The 18,934-nt window shown below is 36.5% G+C and overlaps 1 protein-coding gene across 1 annotated transcript in view; it reads right to left on the minus strand.

The window, feature by feature from the left end:
• Positions 1–10,131: 10,131 nt before the first annotated feature.
• MUC19 (mucin 19, oligomeric) overlaps positions 10,132–18,934 on the minus strand; it is a 98,431-nt gene continuing 89,628 nt past the window's right edge. The window contains exons 71-78 of the mRNA XM_040489033.1: positions 17,635–17,664; positions 15,500–15,531; positions 15,251–15,413; positions 14,869–14,906; positions 12,932–13,046; positions 11,917–11,952; positions 11,164–11,272; positions 10,132–10,491 (exon numbers count right to left, since the gene is read on the minus strand). Of these exons, the coding sequence (XP_040344967.1) occupies positions 10,308–10,491; positions 11,164–11,272; positions 11,917–11,952; positions 12,932–13,046; positions 14,869–14,906; positions 15,251–15,413; positions 15,500–15,531; positions 17,635–17,664 (707 nt within the window). The 3' untranslated portion in view covers positions 10,132–10,307. The remainder of the gene's footprint in view (positions 10,492–11,163; positions 11,273–11,916; positions 11,953–12,931; positions 13,047–14,868; positions 14,907–15,250; positions 15,414–15,499; positions 15,532–17,634; positions 17,665–18,934) is intronic.

Genomic DNA, 18,934 nt, shown 5'->3' on the forward strand with positions numbered 1-18,934 from the left:
AGAAATCGAATTAGTAATCAAAAATCTTCCAAACAACAAGAGTCCAGAGCCAGATGGCTTTCCAGGGGAATTCCAGCAAACATTTAAGAGTTAACACCTATTCTCTTGAAGCTGCTCCAAAAAATAGAAATGGAAGGAAATATTCCAAACTGTTTCTATGAAGCCAGCATTACCTTGATTCCAAAACCAGACATAGACCCCACTAAACAGGAGAACTATAGACCCATTTCCCTGATGAACATGGATGCAAAAATCCTCAACAAGATATTAGCCAAACGGATCCAACAATACATTAAAAGAATTATTCACTACGACCAAATCTACATTTAAAAATGAGGTTCCTGGGATGCATGGCTGGTTCAATATCTGCAAAACAATTAACGTGATTCATCACATCATTAAAAGAAAGAACAAGAATCATATAATCCTCTCAATAGATGCAGAGAAAGAATTTGACAAAATACAGCATCCTTTCTTGCTAAAAACCCTCAAGAAAGTAGGGATAGAAGGATCATACCTTGAGATCATAAAAGCCATATAAGAAAGACCCAATGCTAATATCATCCTCAATGGGGAAAAACTGAGAACTTTCCTCCTAAGGTCAGGAACAAGACAGGGATGTCTACTCTTGCCACTGTTATTCAACATAGTATTAGAAGTCAGCCTCTGTAATCAGACAACACAAAGAAATAAAAGGCATCCAAATCAGCCAGGAGGAGATCAAACTTTCACTTTTAGCAGATGACATGAAACTCTATATGGAAAATGCAAAAGATTCCACCAAAAAACTGCCAGAACTGATTCATGACCTCAGCAAAGTGGAAAGATATAAAATCGATGCACAGAAATCAGTTGCCTTTCTATACACCAATAATGAAGTGACAGAAAGAGAAAGCAAGGAATTGATCCCAGTTACAATTGCACCAAAAACAATAAAATACCTAGGAATAAATCTAACCAAAGGGGTAAAAAAAATCTATACACTGAAAACTATAGAAAGCTTATGAAAGAAATTGAAGAGGACACAAAAAAATGGAAAAAGATTCCATGCTCCTGGATAGGAAGAACAAATATTGTTAAAATGTCGATACTACCCAAAGCAATCTACATATTCAATGCAATCCCAATGGAAATAATACCAGCATTCTTCACAGAGCTAGAACAAACAATCCTAAAATTTGTCTGTTTTTTTTTTAATTTTTTTTCAACGTTTATTTATTTTTGGGACAGAGAGAGAGACAGAGCATGAACGGGCGAGGGGCAGAGAGAGAGGGAGACACAGAATCGGAAACAGGCTCCAAGCTCTGAGCCATCAGCCCAGAGCCCGACGCAGGGCTCGAACTCACGGACCGCGAGATCGTGACCTGGCTGAAGTCGGACGCTTAACCGACTGCGCCACCCAGGCGCCCCACAAACAATCCTAAAATTTGTATGGAACCAGAAAAGACCCCCAAGAGCCAAAGCAATCTTGAAAAAGAAAACCAAAGCAGGAGGCATCACAATCCTGGACTTCAAGCTATACTACAAAGCTGCAGTCATCAAGACAGTATGGTAGTGGCACAAAAAGAGACACTCATATCAATGGAACAGAATAGAGTACCCAGAAATGGACCGACAAACGTATGGCCAACTAATCTTTGACAAAGCAGGAAAGAATATCCAATAGAATAAAGACAGTCTCTTCAGCACGTGGTGCTGGGAAAACTGGACAGCGACATGCAGAAGAATGAACCTGGACCACTTTCTTACACCATACACAAAAATAAACTCAAAATGGATGAAAGACCTAAATGTAAGACAGGAAGCCATCAAAATCCTTGAGGAGAAAGCAGGTTAAAACCTCTTTGACCTTGGCCACAGCTACTTCTTACTCAACACGTCTTTGGAGGCAAGGGAAACAAAAGCAAAAATGAACTATTGGGACCTCATCAAAATAAAAAGCTTTTGCCCAGCGAAGGAAACAATCAGCAAAACTAAAAGGCAATAGGAGATGGAATGGGAGAAGATATTTGCAAACTACATATCAGATAAAGGGTTAGTGTCCAAAATCTATAAAGAACTTATCCAACTCAACACCCAAAAAACAAATAATCCAGTGAATAAATGGGCAAAAGACATGAATAGACACTTCTCCAAAGAAGACATCCAGATAGCTAACCAACACACGGAAAAATGCTCAACATCACTCATCATCAGGGAAATATAAATCAAAACCACAATGAGATACCACATTACACCTGTCAGAATGGCTAACATTAACAACTCAGGCAACAACAGATGCTGGCAAGGATGCAGAGAAAGAGAATCTCTTTTGCATTGCTGGTGGTAATGCAAGCTGGTGCAGCCACTCTGGAAAACAGTATGGAGGTTCCTCAAAAAATTAAAAATAGAACTACTTTATGACCCATCAATTGCACTACAAGGTATTTACCCAAGGGATACAGGGATGCTGTTTTGAAGGGACACATGCACCCCAATGTTTATAGCAGAACTGTCAACCATAGCCAAAGTATGGAAAGAGCCCAAATGTGCATCGATGGATGAATTGATAAAGAAGGTGTGGTATATATATACAATGGAGTATTACTCACAATCAAAAAGAATGAAATCTTGCCATTTGCTACTACATGGATGGAACTAGAGGGTATTATGCTAAGCGAAATTAGTCAGAGAAAGACAAATATCATTTGACTTCACTCATATGAGGACTTTAAGACACAGAACAGATAAACATAAGGGAAGGGAAGCAAAAATAATATAAAAACGGAGGGGGACAAAACATAAGAGACTCTTAAATATGAAGAATAAACAGAGGGTTACTGGAGGGGTTGTGGGAGTGGGGGATGGGCTAAATGGTTAAAGGGCATTAAGGAATCTACTCCTGAAATCATTGTTGCACTATATGCTAACTAATTTGGATGTAAATTAAAAAAAATAAATTAAAAAAAAAGTTTTTGATGGTTTCCTTGATTTCAGAGATGACAAGTTATCTCAGATTCATCTTACACATTCCTGATAAGGAATCAGCCATTTTTCTAAGGGGCCCTGGTTCCTTTTAGAGGGAATTGGTGTTTGAAGATAAAAATTGTGCATCGGGGTGCTCTTTTTTTACTAGTTAGTAATTGCCTCTAGATAGCTGGAAATTAGTGGATAATACTAAGAAACATACATATTTTTAGAATGAGAAAAATACTTTCAGGGTTTATAAAAGTGATGCTTCCAATTAAAATGAAAATAATATGAGGTTTTGCCTAACTTATTTCATTTATATCATGTATCTCTTAAAACTATTATCCCTTAATCTTGCCATGAGATCTAGGTTTTTCTGTAGCAACGTAATCGTGAGAGAGACTAGTTATTTCCTATATACTTAAGAATGTCACCTCCACTCCGTTTTTCTCAATTTCTCTATCTGAAGGTTGAAATAAAATTGGGGTGCCTGGGTGGCTCAGTTAAGTGTCCGACTTCAGCTCAGGTCTGATCTCTTGGTTCATGGGTTCTGGCCCCACGTTGAGCTCTGTACTGACAGCATGGAGCAGCAAGGATCCTGGAGCCTGTTTCAGATTCTGTGCCTCCCTCTCTCTCTGCCTCTCCCCCACTTGCACTCTGTCTCTCTTTCTCTCTCTCTCAAAAATAAATAAACATTAAAGAAATTTTAAACAAGTAATATGGAAGTCAGTTCATAGAAGTATCATGGGATTGCTGTGCAGTGTTGAGGAAAGGCAGGATAATAACACTGAAAACATGGTTTTGTGAGGCAATGTTGTAGCAGATGTTTATGTATCACACATATTTCTCATTCCAGCCTTAAACAAACCTATGAAGTAAATATTTTTATTAGTCCCATTTTGCAAATGAGAATCCTGGGACTTAAAAAGAAGTTAAATCATCCAGTAGGATGGCTATAATAAAAAAAGATAATTAACAAGTGCTAACAAGGATGTACAGAAACATTGCTGGTGGAAGTGTAGAATGGTGCCACCACTTTGGAAAATGACAGGTCCTCAAAAGGTTAACATAGAGCTACCATATGACCCAGAAATTCCAGTCTGAGATTTATACCTAAGAGAATTCAAAATATATGTCCACATAAAAACTTACACATGAAGGTTCCTAGTAGCATTGCTCATAATAAGCAAAAAACCCAAAATAACAACTGAAAATATCCATGAATGGATAAACTAAAAGTCATATAGCATAATAATAGAATATAATTCAGCCATATAAAGGAACGAAATACTGACATATGCTACAACCCAGATGAACTGGGTTCTTCTAATAAACGGAAGGCCACATATTGTTTGACTCCATTCGTACAAAATGTCCAGAACTGGCAAAGCCATAGGAACAGAATGCAGATTAGTTAGTGGTTACCAGGGGCTGGAGGAAATGGGGAGTGGCTGCTAATGGCATGGAGTTTCTTTTTGGAGTGATACAAGTGTTCTGGAATTATGCAGTCATGATCATTGTACAACTTTGTGAGTATACTAAAAACTGCTGAGTTGTACAATTTAAAAGGGGGAATTTTATGGTATATGAGTTATATCTCAATAAAGCTGTTATTTAAAAATGAGGTTAGGAATTTATGTAGCATTACAAAATTGGAACAGGGTAAGCCAATACTTGAACCAAAACAATCTAGCTCTAGAACCTGCATTTTTAATGGCTCTATTTTCTATATCTCTAGTGAGAAGAAATATACTAGCTGGTTTCATTTTATTTATCATCCACTTGCCCCAAGGTAGAATTTAGTCCATGTCTAATGGCCAGACTCAAGACTTCCATGAATAGTTTTCTCAAAACAGAGATTTTGATAATAATTAATCAGTTATCATTAATTATTATCACAGGCAAGAACCTGGATGATATATATTTCATTGGAGATAGAAGCTAAATAGTGTTCATTAACTTCCTATCATTGATTCTTCTTATTCTCTCACACCCCACATCCACCCTATCACAAATCTTCGCTTTGTCTTCAGAAAATATCCAGAATCTGACCTCTTCTCACTGCTGCCACCAATGTCACCTTCATCCAGGCCACCATTATCTTTCGCCAAGACATCGCAGTAGCTTCTTAACTGGCCTTGCTGTCCCTTTGTTCCTATCTAGTACATGTACTCTGCACAGTAGCCATAATGTTATGTTAAAAATGAAGATCATCAGATTCCTCCTTTGCCTCTTCTCAAAGCCCATTGCTCTCAGTATAAAATCCAAAAGCTTTCCTAATCCTCCAAAATCTGTTAACATCTCTGACCTCATCTACTCATGTTCTTCTTTTCTTATAGTACCCAGATATTTTAGTTTCATGTCTTAAACAATCATCTGATCGTACCTCAGTAACTTTGCACTTACTGTGCAAGGAACACATTACCTTCTAAGTAGCTGTTGCCCTAGAAATCCACATGATCCCCTCACTACATTAACATCTCCTCTCATATTCCACCTTAACAGAGAGGTCTTTCCCAAATGTCTTGCCTAAATGATATGCTCTCTAACCTCTTGCCCTGCATTGTTTTTTTAATAGCACTTCCACCTGACATATATTTGTTTATTGTTTTCTCCACGCACCACTCCTGAACAAGTCAGGATCTTAAAGAGATGCTTGTACTTTCATGTTCTTTGAAGCATTATCCACAATAGCCAAGATATGGAAACAACTTAAATGCTAACTGACAAAGAAATCGATAAGCACATGTGATATATACATACAATGTAATATTACTCAGCTTAAAAAAGAAAGGAGATTTTGCCATTTGTCACATGGTTGGACCTGAAGGACATTATGTTAAGTGAAATAAGCCAGACACACAAAGGCAAACAATTTATAATCTCACTTATAGGTAGAATCTAAAATAGACAAACCTATAGAAGCAGAGAGTAGAATGGTAGTTGCTAGGAACTGAAGGGAGGGGAAAAATAGGGACTAACGGCCAAACGGCATAAGGCTTCAGTTATGCAAGATAAATATATTCTGGAGACCTACTATATAGTATAGTGCCTATAGCTAACAATCATATATACTTAATATTTACTAAAAAAGTACATCTTATGTTGTATTCTTACCACAATGAATAAATAAATAAATAACAATAAAGGAGTCAGGAGGAAACTTCAGAACGTGATGGATATATTCATTACCTTCATGGTGGTGATGGTTTCATATGTGTATACTTTTCCACAAATTCACTGAGTTGCACACATTAAATATGTATAGTATTTAAACATTTTCAGCTTTGCTGAGGTATAAATAACAAATAAAATTATAAGATGTAAACATGATAATTTTGTATATGTATACATTATGAAAGGATCCTCCCTCATCAATTTAATTAACACATCCATCTGCTTCATACTTACCTTTTAGAACATTTAAGTCCTAATCCCTTAACACATTTCAATAATACAATACAGTGTTATCAATTATAGCCACTAAGCTATACACTAAATCCTCAGATCTAACTCATAACTGAAGGTTTGTACCCATTTACCAACCTCTGTCTATTTCCCCAATTACCCATTCCTGATAGTCATTTTCTACCTTGTTTCTATAAGTTCCAGATGTTTTCTGGGTTTTTTTAGATTCCACATAGAAGTGCGTTATATTTCTTTGTCTGGCTAATTTATCTTAGCATAATGCCCTCAAGTTTCATCCATGTTGCCACAAATGGCAGGATTTCTTCTTCTTTTTTAAGGCTGAATAATATTTTATATTTTATTGAATACATATACCACGTTTTCGTTATTCATCTGTCAAAAGACACTTTGATTGGGGTGCCTGGGTGGCTCAGTCGGTTGGGCGGCCGACTTCGGCTCAGGTCATGATCTTGCGGTCCGTGAGTTCGAGCCCCGCGTCGGGCTCTGTGCTGACAGCTCAGAGCCTGGAGCCTGCTTCATATTCTGTGTCTCCCTCTCTCTCTGACCCTCCCCCGTTCATGCTCTGTCTCTCTCTGTCTCAAAAATAAGTAAACGTTAAAAAAAAATTTAAAAAAAAAAAGACACTTTGATTGTTTCAAAATCTAGGCTATTGTGAATAATGTTGGAATGAACCTGGGAGTCTTTTGGAGCAAGGCCACACCACCTTTTGGAGCAACTATTCTATTTTCAGCAAGAACTAGCTTTTTACTGGCTTCTGGCAATAACAGGTAACCATGAACCAAAGCAACTCATTCTGGACTGGGGATTATCATGTTTATACAGCCATGAAGTTAGGCATTTCCAGCAGTAATCTATTATCCATTAGAAATCATGTATACAGAGTGGAAACCCTGCCCCCATTAAGACTTCAAAGGCAAAAGTCCGATCCATGGATGGTTTCTTAATGTTTGCAAATATAGTTCCACCTATCTAGCTGCCACCTTTCTTTGAATTTGTGTGTTTTGCTTGAAGGGGTAACTTGAGACCAGTTGACACAAAAGAATAAAACTCAAGGCCAGATTACCAATGACCCAGTATCAGTGAAAAGTGAGCTATGTAACATTAGAGTGTGTCTCAGCCATGGTCAAAGAAGACAACTGGAAAGGAAATTTCTCATTGGCCATTGTGCTTCCTAGAAGTTTGGCCTGAGGACAGTCCTTTTTTCCTTATATAACCTGTTATTGGTTTTGATTTTCCTCTCATGTCTAATATGCCTCAGAAAGTACTGCTACCCATGGGCTTACTGAATATTTTATTTACTACCATAAAATGCTACACAGCCCTTCTTCTAACCAAGTAATTTGTTTCAAAATGAAAAAAAAAGGCAATAGGTACATATTACATCAGGGATTTTACACTTCCTTATTATTCATGGGTAGTAGACGTTGAAAGATTGGCCTATTGAGAATTCCACCCGAACATCAGCTGAGGGACACTGCTACATAATTTGGTGTACTGATTGCAGGAGGTGATATATTGGCTGATCCATAAGTCAACATTTACATTCTCTTCCATTTGCTGAAACTCCCTTCTAGCCATTTGAGTCTTTTGTGACTCTAGAGCAGCCTTTCTAAGCAGAAAGGCTATCATCATATTGTCTCAAATGATCAATTCTGACCATCAGGAGAAAAATAGAGCTACCGCCACACGGTAAGGTCTGGAATGTAAGTGCGCTGCTGTCTCTATGTTTTATCATTCCCTGAGGTAAAAGGCATTGAGAAACTACAACTTCATGCAATTGGATTTTCAAGGACTCAAATCCCTCATAATTTTTCCGACTGACAAACTCTGCTACAGACTACAAAGAAGAACTAGCTGGAATGAGTGACAGACATGAAGGAAAGTTAAGAGCCTTGGGACTAACTATAGAAGTGACACTTGTAATATACACCTGTATTTAGCTATTGTTCATCTTTTGTTGGTAGGTACTACCAGTGATATACTAATATACCAACTTTTTCTTTCCCCATCATTGGGCATAGTGTTTAATGATGGTTAAATTTACCGTCAGTCCAGTTTACATAGAAAGGTGAGTAGTACATAAAAGGTTTATGATAAATTAGGTTGGGGAGGTGTTAACAACTGTACATTTTTTATTAAGGTAATTAATGTTGTGGGGCACCGGGATGGCTCAGTTGATTAAGCCTCTGACTTCGGCTCAGGTCATGATCTCACAGTTCAAGAGCTCGAGCCGCACGTCAGGCTCTATGCTGACAGCTTGGAGCCTGGAGCCTCCTTCAGATTCTGTGTCTCCCTCTCTCTCTGTTCCTCCCCTGCTTGCGTTCTGTCTCTCTCTCTCTCTCAAAAATAAACATTAAAAAAATGATAAAAAATAATAAAAATTAATGTTGTGCAAGGCACATTTAGAAATCTATGTATAGGAAGAAAATATGTGTGTGGGCAGCAAAGTGTGTAGAATGTACTGAAGATGATAGTCATGACATTACGAAACCTCAACTTCTCCTTCTAGCTAACTACCTCAATGGTATATAAATACAAAGACAGAAGTGGGTTAGGGGGAATGACACTTAGTTCAGTTTTAGTCTTGTCGAGTTTGTTCTATCTATAAACCATCCAGCTAGAGGTGTGGATTCAGAGCTGTATCAATGTGTCTGTAATTCAGAGAAGAGCTGAGGGCAGGAGACATAGACTGGAAATCCTCCTCTGTGTATAAACACAACTACTTGTGTTGATGAAATCATCCAAGGGGCATGAATAGAAGAGAACAGGAACATGATGAAACTTTGGAGAATTGAAATTTGAAGGACTGGCAAAAGTGAGGGCAAGTCAAGAGCCTTGGGAGCTCCACAAATGTAGGAGCACTATTAAAACTGATGTCACAGTGGGGCACCTAGCTGGCTTAGTAGGAATAGTGTGCAACTCTTGATCTCAGCATAGTGAGTTCGAGCCCCACATTGGGTGGAGAGAGGACTTAAAAATAAAATCTTTAAAAAAATGATGTCACAAAAACAAGAAAAATGTTTTAAGTGGGAAAGAGTGATGGGTGTGTGGGTAGGTCAATAGGATAAGCGTCTGACTTGGGCTCAGGTCAGGATCTCGCAGTTCATGAGTTCAAGCCCTGTCTCGGGATCTATGCTGACAGCTCAGAGCCTGGATCCTGCTTTATTCTGTGTCTCCTTCTCTCTTCCTCTTCCCCACCCGCGCTTTGTTTCTCACTTTATCAAAAATACATAAACATAAAAAAAAAACTTTAAAAAAGGTGAAAATAGCATCAGACCCGACTTTTTTTTTTTTTTTTTTTTTTGAGAGAGACAGAAACAAAGTGTGAGCGGGGGAGGGGCAGAGAGAGAGGGAGTCACAGAATCTAAAGCAGGCTCCAGGCTCCAAGCTGTCAGGGCTTGAACTCATGAACCGTTAGATCATGACCTGAGCCAAAGTTGGACACTTAGCTGACAGAGCCACCCAGGCGTCCCAATATCAGACCTTACTTAAAGAATTTTGAGGCTGCTGGTGTCCTAAGCAGAGAAGTTGTCATAGAATGAAAGGGGCGATGTAATTGGCATAGAAAAGTGGGGGAAGGGAACAAAAACATAGTTTCAATAAGTTTAACTGTGAAGGGAAAGGACGAAATAGGATAATGGCTTCATGAGATAAAGAGTAGAAGAAAAACATTTTGGAGAGGCATGATATGACTCAGTTTCTCATTGAGTTGTAGCATTCTTATTATTATCAATAAAAACATACGCTCATGAATTGCTTGAAAACTTGTATTTATTTTTCACATCCAGTCAACAAGAGAACAAAATGCCTCAGAATGAGAATTCACACTTTGAGTGAGATACAAATGTTTAGTTATTCTATTTTAGTGATTTTTGTGCATTTATAAAATAAATACCTGGCCTGTTATACTTGGAAAGGTGATACTGGTGTTAACTGACTGTTGGGAGTGTAGACTGTTTGCACATATCTAAGCAAGAACATGCCGTGATGTGCCTATATCTGTAAGGTATTGTACTGCCATTAGGACAGTCGAGAAAAATTTCCCGGAATTCGTACTTATCTTCTTGGCAGCAAAGACATGAATTTGCCAGCTGAAAGATATGATAATTGTACCTAAAGGAAAAGAATATTTAGCAATAAATATTTTTGGGATAGCTTCTGAAACAAATTGACATCAATGCTCAAATTATAATTGTCTAAGCGATTTAGCAATCCTTCCAACCAATTTCTTCTTTACCTATACTTTGCATTTCCCTCTCACCATGAACTTCTGATGTGGATCAGTGATAATTGGTATGTAAGACAAAAGAAATCCAAAATGGAAATTTACAATCTTATAATTAGAATGTTACGTGAAAAAATATAAACATATTTTTAAATATACAACTTCATACCAAATTATTATTTTCTATATATTAATCTACACATGAAAGTGTTAATGAACGAAAAACAATATATATTATGTCTAAAATGCAAGTGACAGTTTAAAAACACATTTTTAAGCAAGACTATCTGCTTAAGTACTATCAGTAATTACTGTGTGAAAATAAATACATTTGCTATGAATGTATTAGGTTTGATTTATTTAGAAGGCTACTTTAAAACCATTCACTACTGTTGAAAATGTTTATTTTATTTCTAAGATCTTAATGTCTTAGATATTTGTTTCATCAGGTTTTGATCATTAGCTCTCATGTAAAAAATGTTCCATGTAATTTTTAAAACTTAATTTCCTCCACAATGTTACAAAATTAATGCACAGTACACATTCAAAGAAACACTCACCTGACAGTGTTCTTACATTCCCCTACACATCTTGCCATCTCAAGTTTTTTCTGGCAACCACGGTACTTAACAGTCACATTCACAAGTGAAGATCTACAATTAGTATTACCTAAAACAAAATGATAATAGAACCAGAAATGAGGTTTAACATTAGCAATTGCTAAGTCTCAGTTTTCTGAACCTTTAGTGGAGAATCATAACAAAAAATACTTCATAGTGTTGTTGAAGGGTTTAACTACTTCAGCACCCAGCACAAGGTACCTGGTTAGTATTCAATAATTATGTTTAATAAATGTTATCTTTTCATTAGTGCTATCATTATTATCATAGGAGAAAGAGGAGGGAGGCAACAAGGAGGAAGGGAGGAGAGAATGGGGGAAGGGAAGATGGAGCTGAATGGATTGTTTCTGACCCATTTCTCATTGTTGACCATTCTTATTATCTAATGTATCAGTTTACAACACAACCTGCTTATATTAGAGAGCAAACTATATTTTTTTTTCATGAGAATCAAATTTCTTCCTTGTAAACACCATTGTTTTTTACTGGGAAGAATGTTTCAACCAACATGAAAAAGTATAATACATAACGTAGACATATCAATTGTTAGTTTCTGCATATAGGTTAGATGACCTGTTATGTTAAAAACACAGGAGACTTTCTATTAATGATCTGACATTTTGTTTTAAAGAAACACTAAATTTTTGTCAACTGTTGACATTTCCTCTACATGTGGAACCTAATGTTACTTACATGTATAGCAACATTTGTTTGAATCATAGACTCTGTCTTCCTATAGGGGTAAGAAAAATAGAAAAAAGACTTAAAAACATAAGTATATTACTGAACTTACTGAAATTACAAAGGGGAAAATGGAACAGATAAATATGCTGATCTCAGATCCAGGAAGCATGGATGAGAGAGCATAATAATAAAAATGAGTCTGAATATTTACACTAAAAATTTTCAACCGTAGGGAGAAAGGGAAAAAATATCTAAAATGAAGTCTTCTTTAAAATAACATGCAAGAAAGTAAAAAAAAAAAATAATCCTCCCTTATATTAATTGAAAAATACTTTAATACTGATATTACTACTAGACACTGTAAGTTTCTTACAGACAGGATTTTAACTTTACACATTAAAACTCAATAAATATTTAAATCCAACATTGGAGTACTGAAATCAAACTTTAACTATATTATCACTTATATCTTCAGAAAGAAAAATTAGTTAAGTTTGATCTGGTGAGCATTTATTATTAACTAATTTAATTAAGACTTAAGCTTAAAACTTAGCATTTACTAATACAAAATCCTCACCATATGGTGGAGGACAGTAAAAATGAAGACTGTGGCATAAAGAAAGAGCTGAAAAGTACACTTAATGTGATTTTATGAAAACTTTGTATTTTTATAAGAAATGATTAACCCGAATCCATGAGCCTTAAAAAAAAAACAAGGTTGGTGTGTTTTGGGTTTTTTTTTTTTTTTTTTTTTTTTTGGTTTGTTTAAAAGTAGCAAAATGCTTTCTAAAGTAACATACTTCTTCTAGAATAGCACTAGATTAAGCTTCACGGAGCCTGCAAATATAACTTTGATATGAAAAATATACTTGGCAATAAAAGGTGTGAAACAGATCTGGAATGGAATCCATAAGAAATTTATGTCTGTTGGCCAGACAGACTTTTCCAAATGAGAAAGAAGACAGATTGTGTTTATATTTAACATAAGAAGTGGATGTTGTTGATCATTACTTAAGAAGATAACTTACTTCTGCACACCAGGTCTGCTTTGGGCAGTCCTGGACCACTGCGATGAAACCAGTGCTATGGCAGGAGTAGGAGATGCATGGATTGCTGGGGTCATCAAATGAAGCACCAATCTGGGAGGCAGAGAGGAAGAAAGAAGAAAGGAGTTATTCATCTTGATTTCTTGTTGAGGTTGAAAATAAAAATCTGTAAAAAAAAAAAAAAAATTCAAATTCAGATTGTTAAGTGAATTTCCAGAGGTACCTTCAGTCACTAATTAATATTTAAGAAAAGTGAGTTAAAAGCTGCCTACTTCCATGAATAAATCAATATGCCTCCTTGAGAGCACAGACTGTGAGTCAAGATTCTGAATCCTCAAGTGAAAATTCACATATTCTATTCACCTACTCAGTCACTGTATTATATTTTAAAAATATTTTCAAGAAAGGTTGTATTATGATAACAGGAAATCAACCAATTGTTATGCTCTAAATTTGAGGGAAAAGAAGTAATCTAAGTAGAAAAATTGGCACAAAATAGTTTTATCAGATTACTACAAATGATAAATGATAACAAATGATATATCCCACGAGACATCCTACCTCTACTTCTGATTATATACTTGTAAAGTTCTCTGGATTGCTTTAAAAATAATTTATGTTCGAAATTCAAATGCCAGTTTGGAAAACTGTATTTATTTCAAACTGCAAAATGAACTTTCTGATAAACTGGAATTTTATTATTTCAACTATTTTACATACAAATGGTTAGAGGTAAAACTTTTCCTTTGTTCTTTAAACATCATCATATTTTATGTTTAAAAACTTGCATAGATTCTATGAGGCGCCTAGATGGCTCAGTTGGTTAAGCATCTGAATCTTGATCTCAACTCAGGTCACGATCTCATGGTTTGTGAGTTCAAGCCCTGCATTGGGCTCTGAGCTGACAGCAGGGAGCCTGTTTGTGATTCTGTCTCTCCCTCTTTCTGCCCCTCTTCCACGGCACTCTACTCTCTCTCTCTCTCTCTCTCAAAATAAAAATAAAATGGGGTGCCTGGGTGTCTCAGTCTGTTAAGCATCCAATCTTGATTTGGGCTCTGGTCATGATCTCATGGTTCATGAGCTCGAGCCTCATATCGGGCTCCATGCTGATGCCATAGAACCTGTTTTGTATTCTCTCTCTCTTCTCTCTCTCTGCCCCTCCCTCCTTGCACTGTCTCTCTTTCAAACCAAATAAATAAACATTTAAAATAAATAAATAAACTAAGAAAAAAAAACTAGAATAGATTCTCAAATCACATTACCTTTGGAAACCAAAAATTAAGAAACCAAGACAGAAATGTGAACATGATAAAGAAGTTAAAACACTCATCAGCTCTGTTTTATATATTTCTTAACATACCACATAGATTTTATGCTAGACTCTTAATATTTAGTATCACCAGCTCAAAAGGATTATCAATTTGAGAACCATGTGGGTTTTATGGCTTCCTGGTACATTTTTTAAAAAGTTAAATTACTTTCCAAAATGCCAAATCACTTGTCAAAATCTAGCCCTGAATATACGTGTTGTTATATTCACATAATGGGGTTCCAGTCTTTTGGGGTTTTTCATTTGATCTCTGACAGGCTGGCCATCTGATATTTCTGGCTATAATTACAGTTTAACTCTGTTCATTGATTTGAATGTCACAGAGTGTGCCTTCTCCATCTGGTCAGACCCCTGGGAAATTTTATTCAGAAGTTAGGTAGTTAATGATCAAGTGCATTTTCCTCCTTTGAAGCGAGCCATGCTGAGTGTTACATTTGATGCTCCTTTTGAAGTGAATATAGGGGGGAAAAATGAACAGATCCTGCTCCACCATTACCAATGATTTTTTCAAATTATAAACTGAAAAAGCCTACATTTATTCATAATTATATAAATAAAAATATTTTAAAGTAAAAACAGCCTTACCTTATACTCAGTATTGTTAAATAAGCACGTTCTTGGTTCTGAAAAATAAATACATTATTTTACCCTAAAATAAAGATTATAATTCTGTTTTTATTTATAAACCAGAAATTGCATATGGAATCATATTTATCAACCAATTAAAATGTTTCTTCCCAAACACCGTCATCTCCCTTTAATAAACTCATTATATTCATAATTATTAATTCTAGGTTTCCCCCACTCCAAAGATAGTGAGTTTTAAGAGATCAAGTATGATTCTGTTTTATTTATCACACTCCTCTAGCATGGAGTTTAACACATATTAGAAGCTCAATGAATATCTCTTGAATATGTGAATATGTAAACAACTGTTCAATTCAAATAATGTATTGTGAATACACACCACAGTATCCAATTTCACAGCAGGAATCATCAGCTTTGAACTTTACAAGCCTCTCTCCAGTTTTGCATGTGGGTGCAGAAGGGCACTCCTTGGGTTTACAGTCTACAGCCTTTGCATCAGTACAGGTGCATTTGTGGCAATTGGCAGTCCATATATCTCCAGGCTACAGACACAAACCAAGTTCAGACTTCTATTCAGATACAGGAATGACAGCAATTGGATTAAAGTAGAGACAAAGTGTGTACTTACAGATTTCTCTTCTCCCAGCGGACCATGACAAACTGTTAACATGAGATGATAAAAGGTAATTAAATTTGGCAAAATAGAACCATCTGTTATACATAGATAACCACCAGGTGGCCAATACAGAAAAACAGAATTATGGAGAATTGTATGGTGCCTTCAGGTGGGTAAATCACATCCACCTACTTTGAGCAAACTGTCTCTAATGAGTATAGATATTTCCTACTTTACAATGCCAGCACAGGTTAATTATTAATTTCTGCTGGCAGTGGTCAATAAATCTTAAGACTGTTGTTTTACTTACTGTTTTACAGTCTGACTTCTGCTTCCATACCCTGCAAGTCACCAAGACTCTGTAATTACCAGTCCCTAAGGCCCTTTATCAGTTTTTCAAGTTCCCTACAATTGCTGACATTTTTAACTCTCACCTTCTTGAAAATGTTCTCCTCCCTTCAAATTCAACACTCTGAAATTCCTTTCTTTATTAGCAACTTTTTCTCTTCCTTCTCATTGTCTCTGTCCTTTCCTGGTACTTTTCTTCTATCTTCAGTATCCACTGTAATGTCAAGTGGATGACTCTCAAACTTGTAGCTCCAGTACAGATATCTCTTCTAAACTATGGGCCCAGGTTTCCCTTGGCCTAATAAACAGCATTGCAGACCTAATAAATGGCATTATTGAGACCCTCAAACTCAATAAGCACAAAACAGATTATATCATCTTGCCCCTAAAACCAGTTTCTCATCTAAACTGACTTCTTCCTATTGAGAACCAAAGTATTCTTTCAATTATTTGAGCTTAAAACTTAGGAGTCATTTTGATTCCTTCCATTTCATCACTTGGCACCCAATCGACTGCAAAATTCTGTATCTTTATCTTTACTTCATTCCCTTCCTTTCCTGGTTGTACTTGCTACAGTACTACTCCAGGATGTTGTTATCTTTAATCTAGCATATGTGGGCTTTTCCAGGGGTAACTCTGACTCAGATTTCTTCCTGATCCAATCAATTCTCTATACCACAGGTAGAACAGTTTTTCTAATGCCTAGTTTTCACCTCATCTTTGCCTTGGTTAAAAACTTTGGATGGCCCCTAACAGACTTATAAAATAAATACCTAATTTCAGCATTCTAGCTTCTGAGGTCTGCCACAATGTGGCTCCAATCTATCTTCCCAACTTAGTCTCATTCTCTCATTTACATGCCCTGGACTAGCCTACATGTTTCTCTCAAATTCCAATTCTGTAGTGAAATACCTAAAGATTCCTCCAAAGTATACAATATATGTAATATATACATGACAGATAATATGTGCTCTCTATATAATACATATTTCAAGTCTTTTTTATTGTGAAATTTATTTTCAGCCTTATATGAAAACTGTTTTTCTTTAAAAAATATCCCTTCTTCCACTATATCCTAAGATTAGAGAATGATTTTCTTTTTGGGGAGGGGGCGGGTAACTTCTGTCACTTTCTAAAAAGCACATCACATTGGCTGGAGAACAGTGGGGACTCAAAATCCTCTAAAATTATCGAACTTTGGTTAACTTTAATTTCCCTTACTCCTCAAAAAATCTGGAATTATCTGGTTTAAAAAAATACTATTTTTTAAACAATTTTTTGATGACAATTTTTTGATGAAGCTATCATATAATTAAATAAAACACTTTATTTAGTAAGTAAACTCTATTTTGAGTAAGTAACAAGAGGTATTTGTTTGGTTTGGCTGCATTAGTCTGTGGATGAGAAAACAGACTACCATTTGCTATGTATTTGGTGAATAAAAGCTAAATTCCTCCATTTCCAGTTTTCCTATTCTGAAACATTTCCACAGCTAGCAACTTTCATAGGCATGACCTCTGATATTTGATTTACAAGAAGAACCATTAATGTAGAATGGTTGATTTTCAGGTAGAAGTATTCTTGTTTTTTTAAGTTTGTTTATTTATTTTGAGAGAGAGCGAATGCATGCAGCAGAGGGGCAGAAAGAGGGAGAGAGAATCCCAAACAGGTTCCACACTGTCAGTGCAGAGCCCAATGCAGGGCTTGAAATCACGAACCATGAGATCATTGCCCAAGCTGAAGTCAGAGGCTTTACTGACTAAGCCATTCAGGTGCCCCTTGAGTGGAAGTATTCTTACCTGGAGGTGGTGGAAGTGATGCTGGACATCCTGTGTGAAAACAGGCACCTCATGTTAGCCTCTAAAGTTATTGAAATTGTTTCGGGGTAAAATAGTTATCTAATAACTGAAAATAATTGGCTACATTGCTAGTCTTACAGACTTATTTCTGTCTACCTTCCTATGGGGAATAAGCTTAGGCATTCCCTGAGCCTGCACTGATGGGTTAACAAGGCATAAAGAATTACAAAGCCATAGGATGTTCGCTCACACCCAAGTTTGGGTAAACAAGATTAGGTAAATAGGTATAGAGAGGGCAGGGCAGAGGCCCCAATATGGAACAAAGGTATATGAGGTAAACAAGATTAGGTATTCAGGGCAGAAACACCCCCCAACTTAGTACTATAGCAGAAAGCTGCTTTCACAGGAAGGAAGGAACAAATTAGGTAAACAGGTAAATAGGGCAAAGGGGAAGTTGCCCAGAGCTGAGCTAATTAACAAAAGAAAGGCTGACCCTGAGGTTGAGTGCTCTGTCTTTCTTGTCCCCTAGACCAGTTTAGTTAAACAGAGGTGGTGCCTCACCTCTGCTGTAAACAACCTTCTGCCTGACCTCCTGGCACCAGGATTTTGTTTTGTATTAACCCAAACCCCTAACCCCGCATATTTTCAAAACCTCCTTTCCCTCATGTCCATGAGTTAATGTTGACAGTTTCATTATCCCTTTGTGCATGTCCATCACCATGTTTGTAAGCCTTCCGATCCTAATGAAAATAGATCAAGGACCCTTAATTGGGGCTCTCGTCTTCTCCCAGACATTAGTCATCTCCCACATTTTAATCCTGTGTCCCATTTTCTTGCTAGACAAGAAAGAACTCAAGACCCAGAGTCTATGACACTTTCCTTTTCTGCTCCTCGTGGCATTTCAAATTGCACCTTAGAGAAAAATCCCTTTGGACCTCAAATTTGAATGGGAGGGGAAAATGGGAGCCTAGAGGAGAAATGAGAAAATATCAAGGTAAACTACTCCTTGATTTTTTTTGGCAGACACCTCCTATTAAAAGGACAGTAAAATATGCATTCAAAAAGGAAAAGGATAATTCAGGTATAGGAAAATGTGTTATTAGTAATCTAGTTTTAATCCTTTAAGAACTTTTATCCTCTTTTTAACTTCCTGAAATATTTCAATCTTATTCCATCTCCACCTGCACCAGATGGCGTAAGCTGGCCATATGTTTCTTTTTAAGTCTTCACATATCACATATTTTGGTCAACCCAACAATTCACTCAAAAAGTTCAAATTGTATTTCCAAACTTCTAAAAA

The sequence above is a fragment of the Herpailurus yagouaroundi genome, unplaced genomic scaffold, assembly GCF_014898765.1.
Source record: "Herpailurus yagouaroundi ecotype Mexico unplaced genomic scaffold, PumYag 166, whole genome shotgun sequence".
NCBI lineage: Eukaryota > Metazoa > Chordata > Mammalia > Carnivora > Felidae > Herpailurus > Herpailurus yagouaroundi.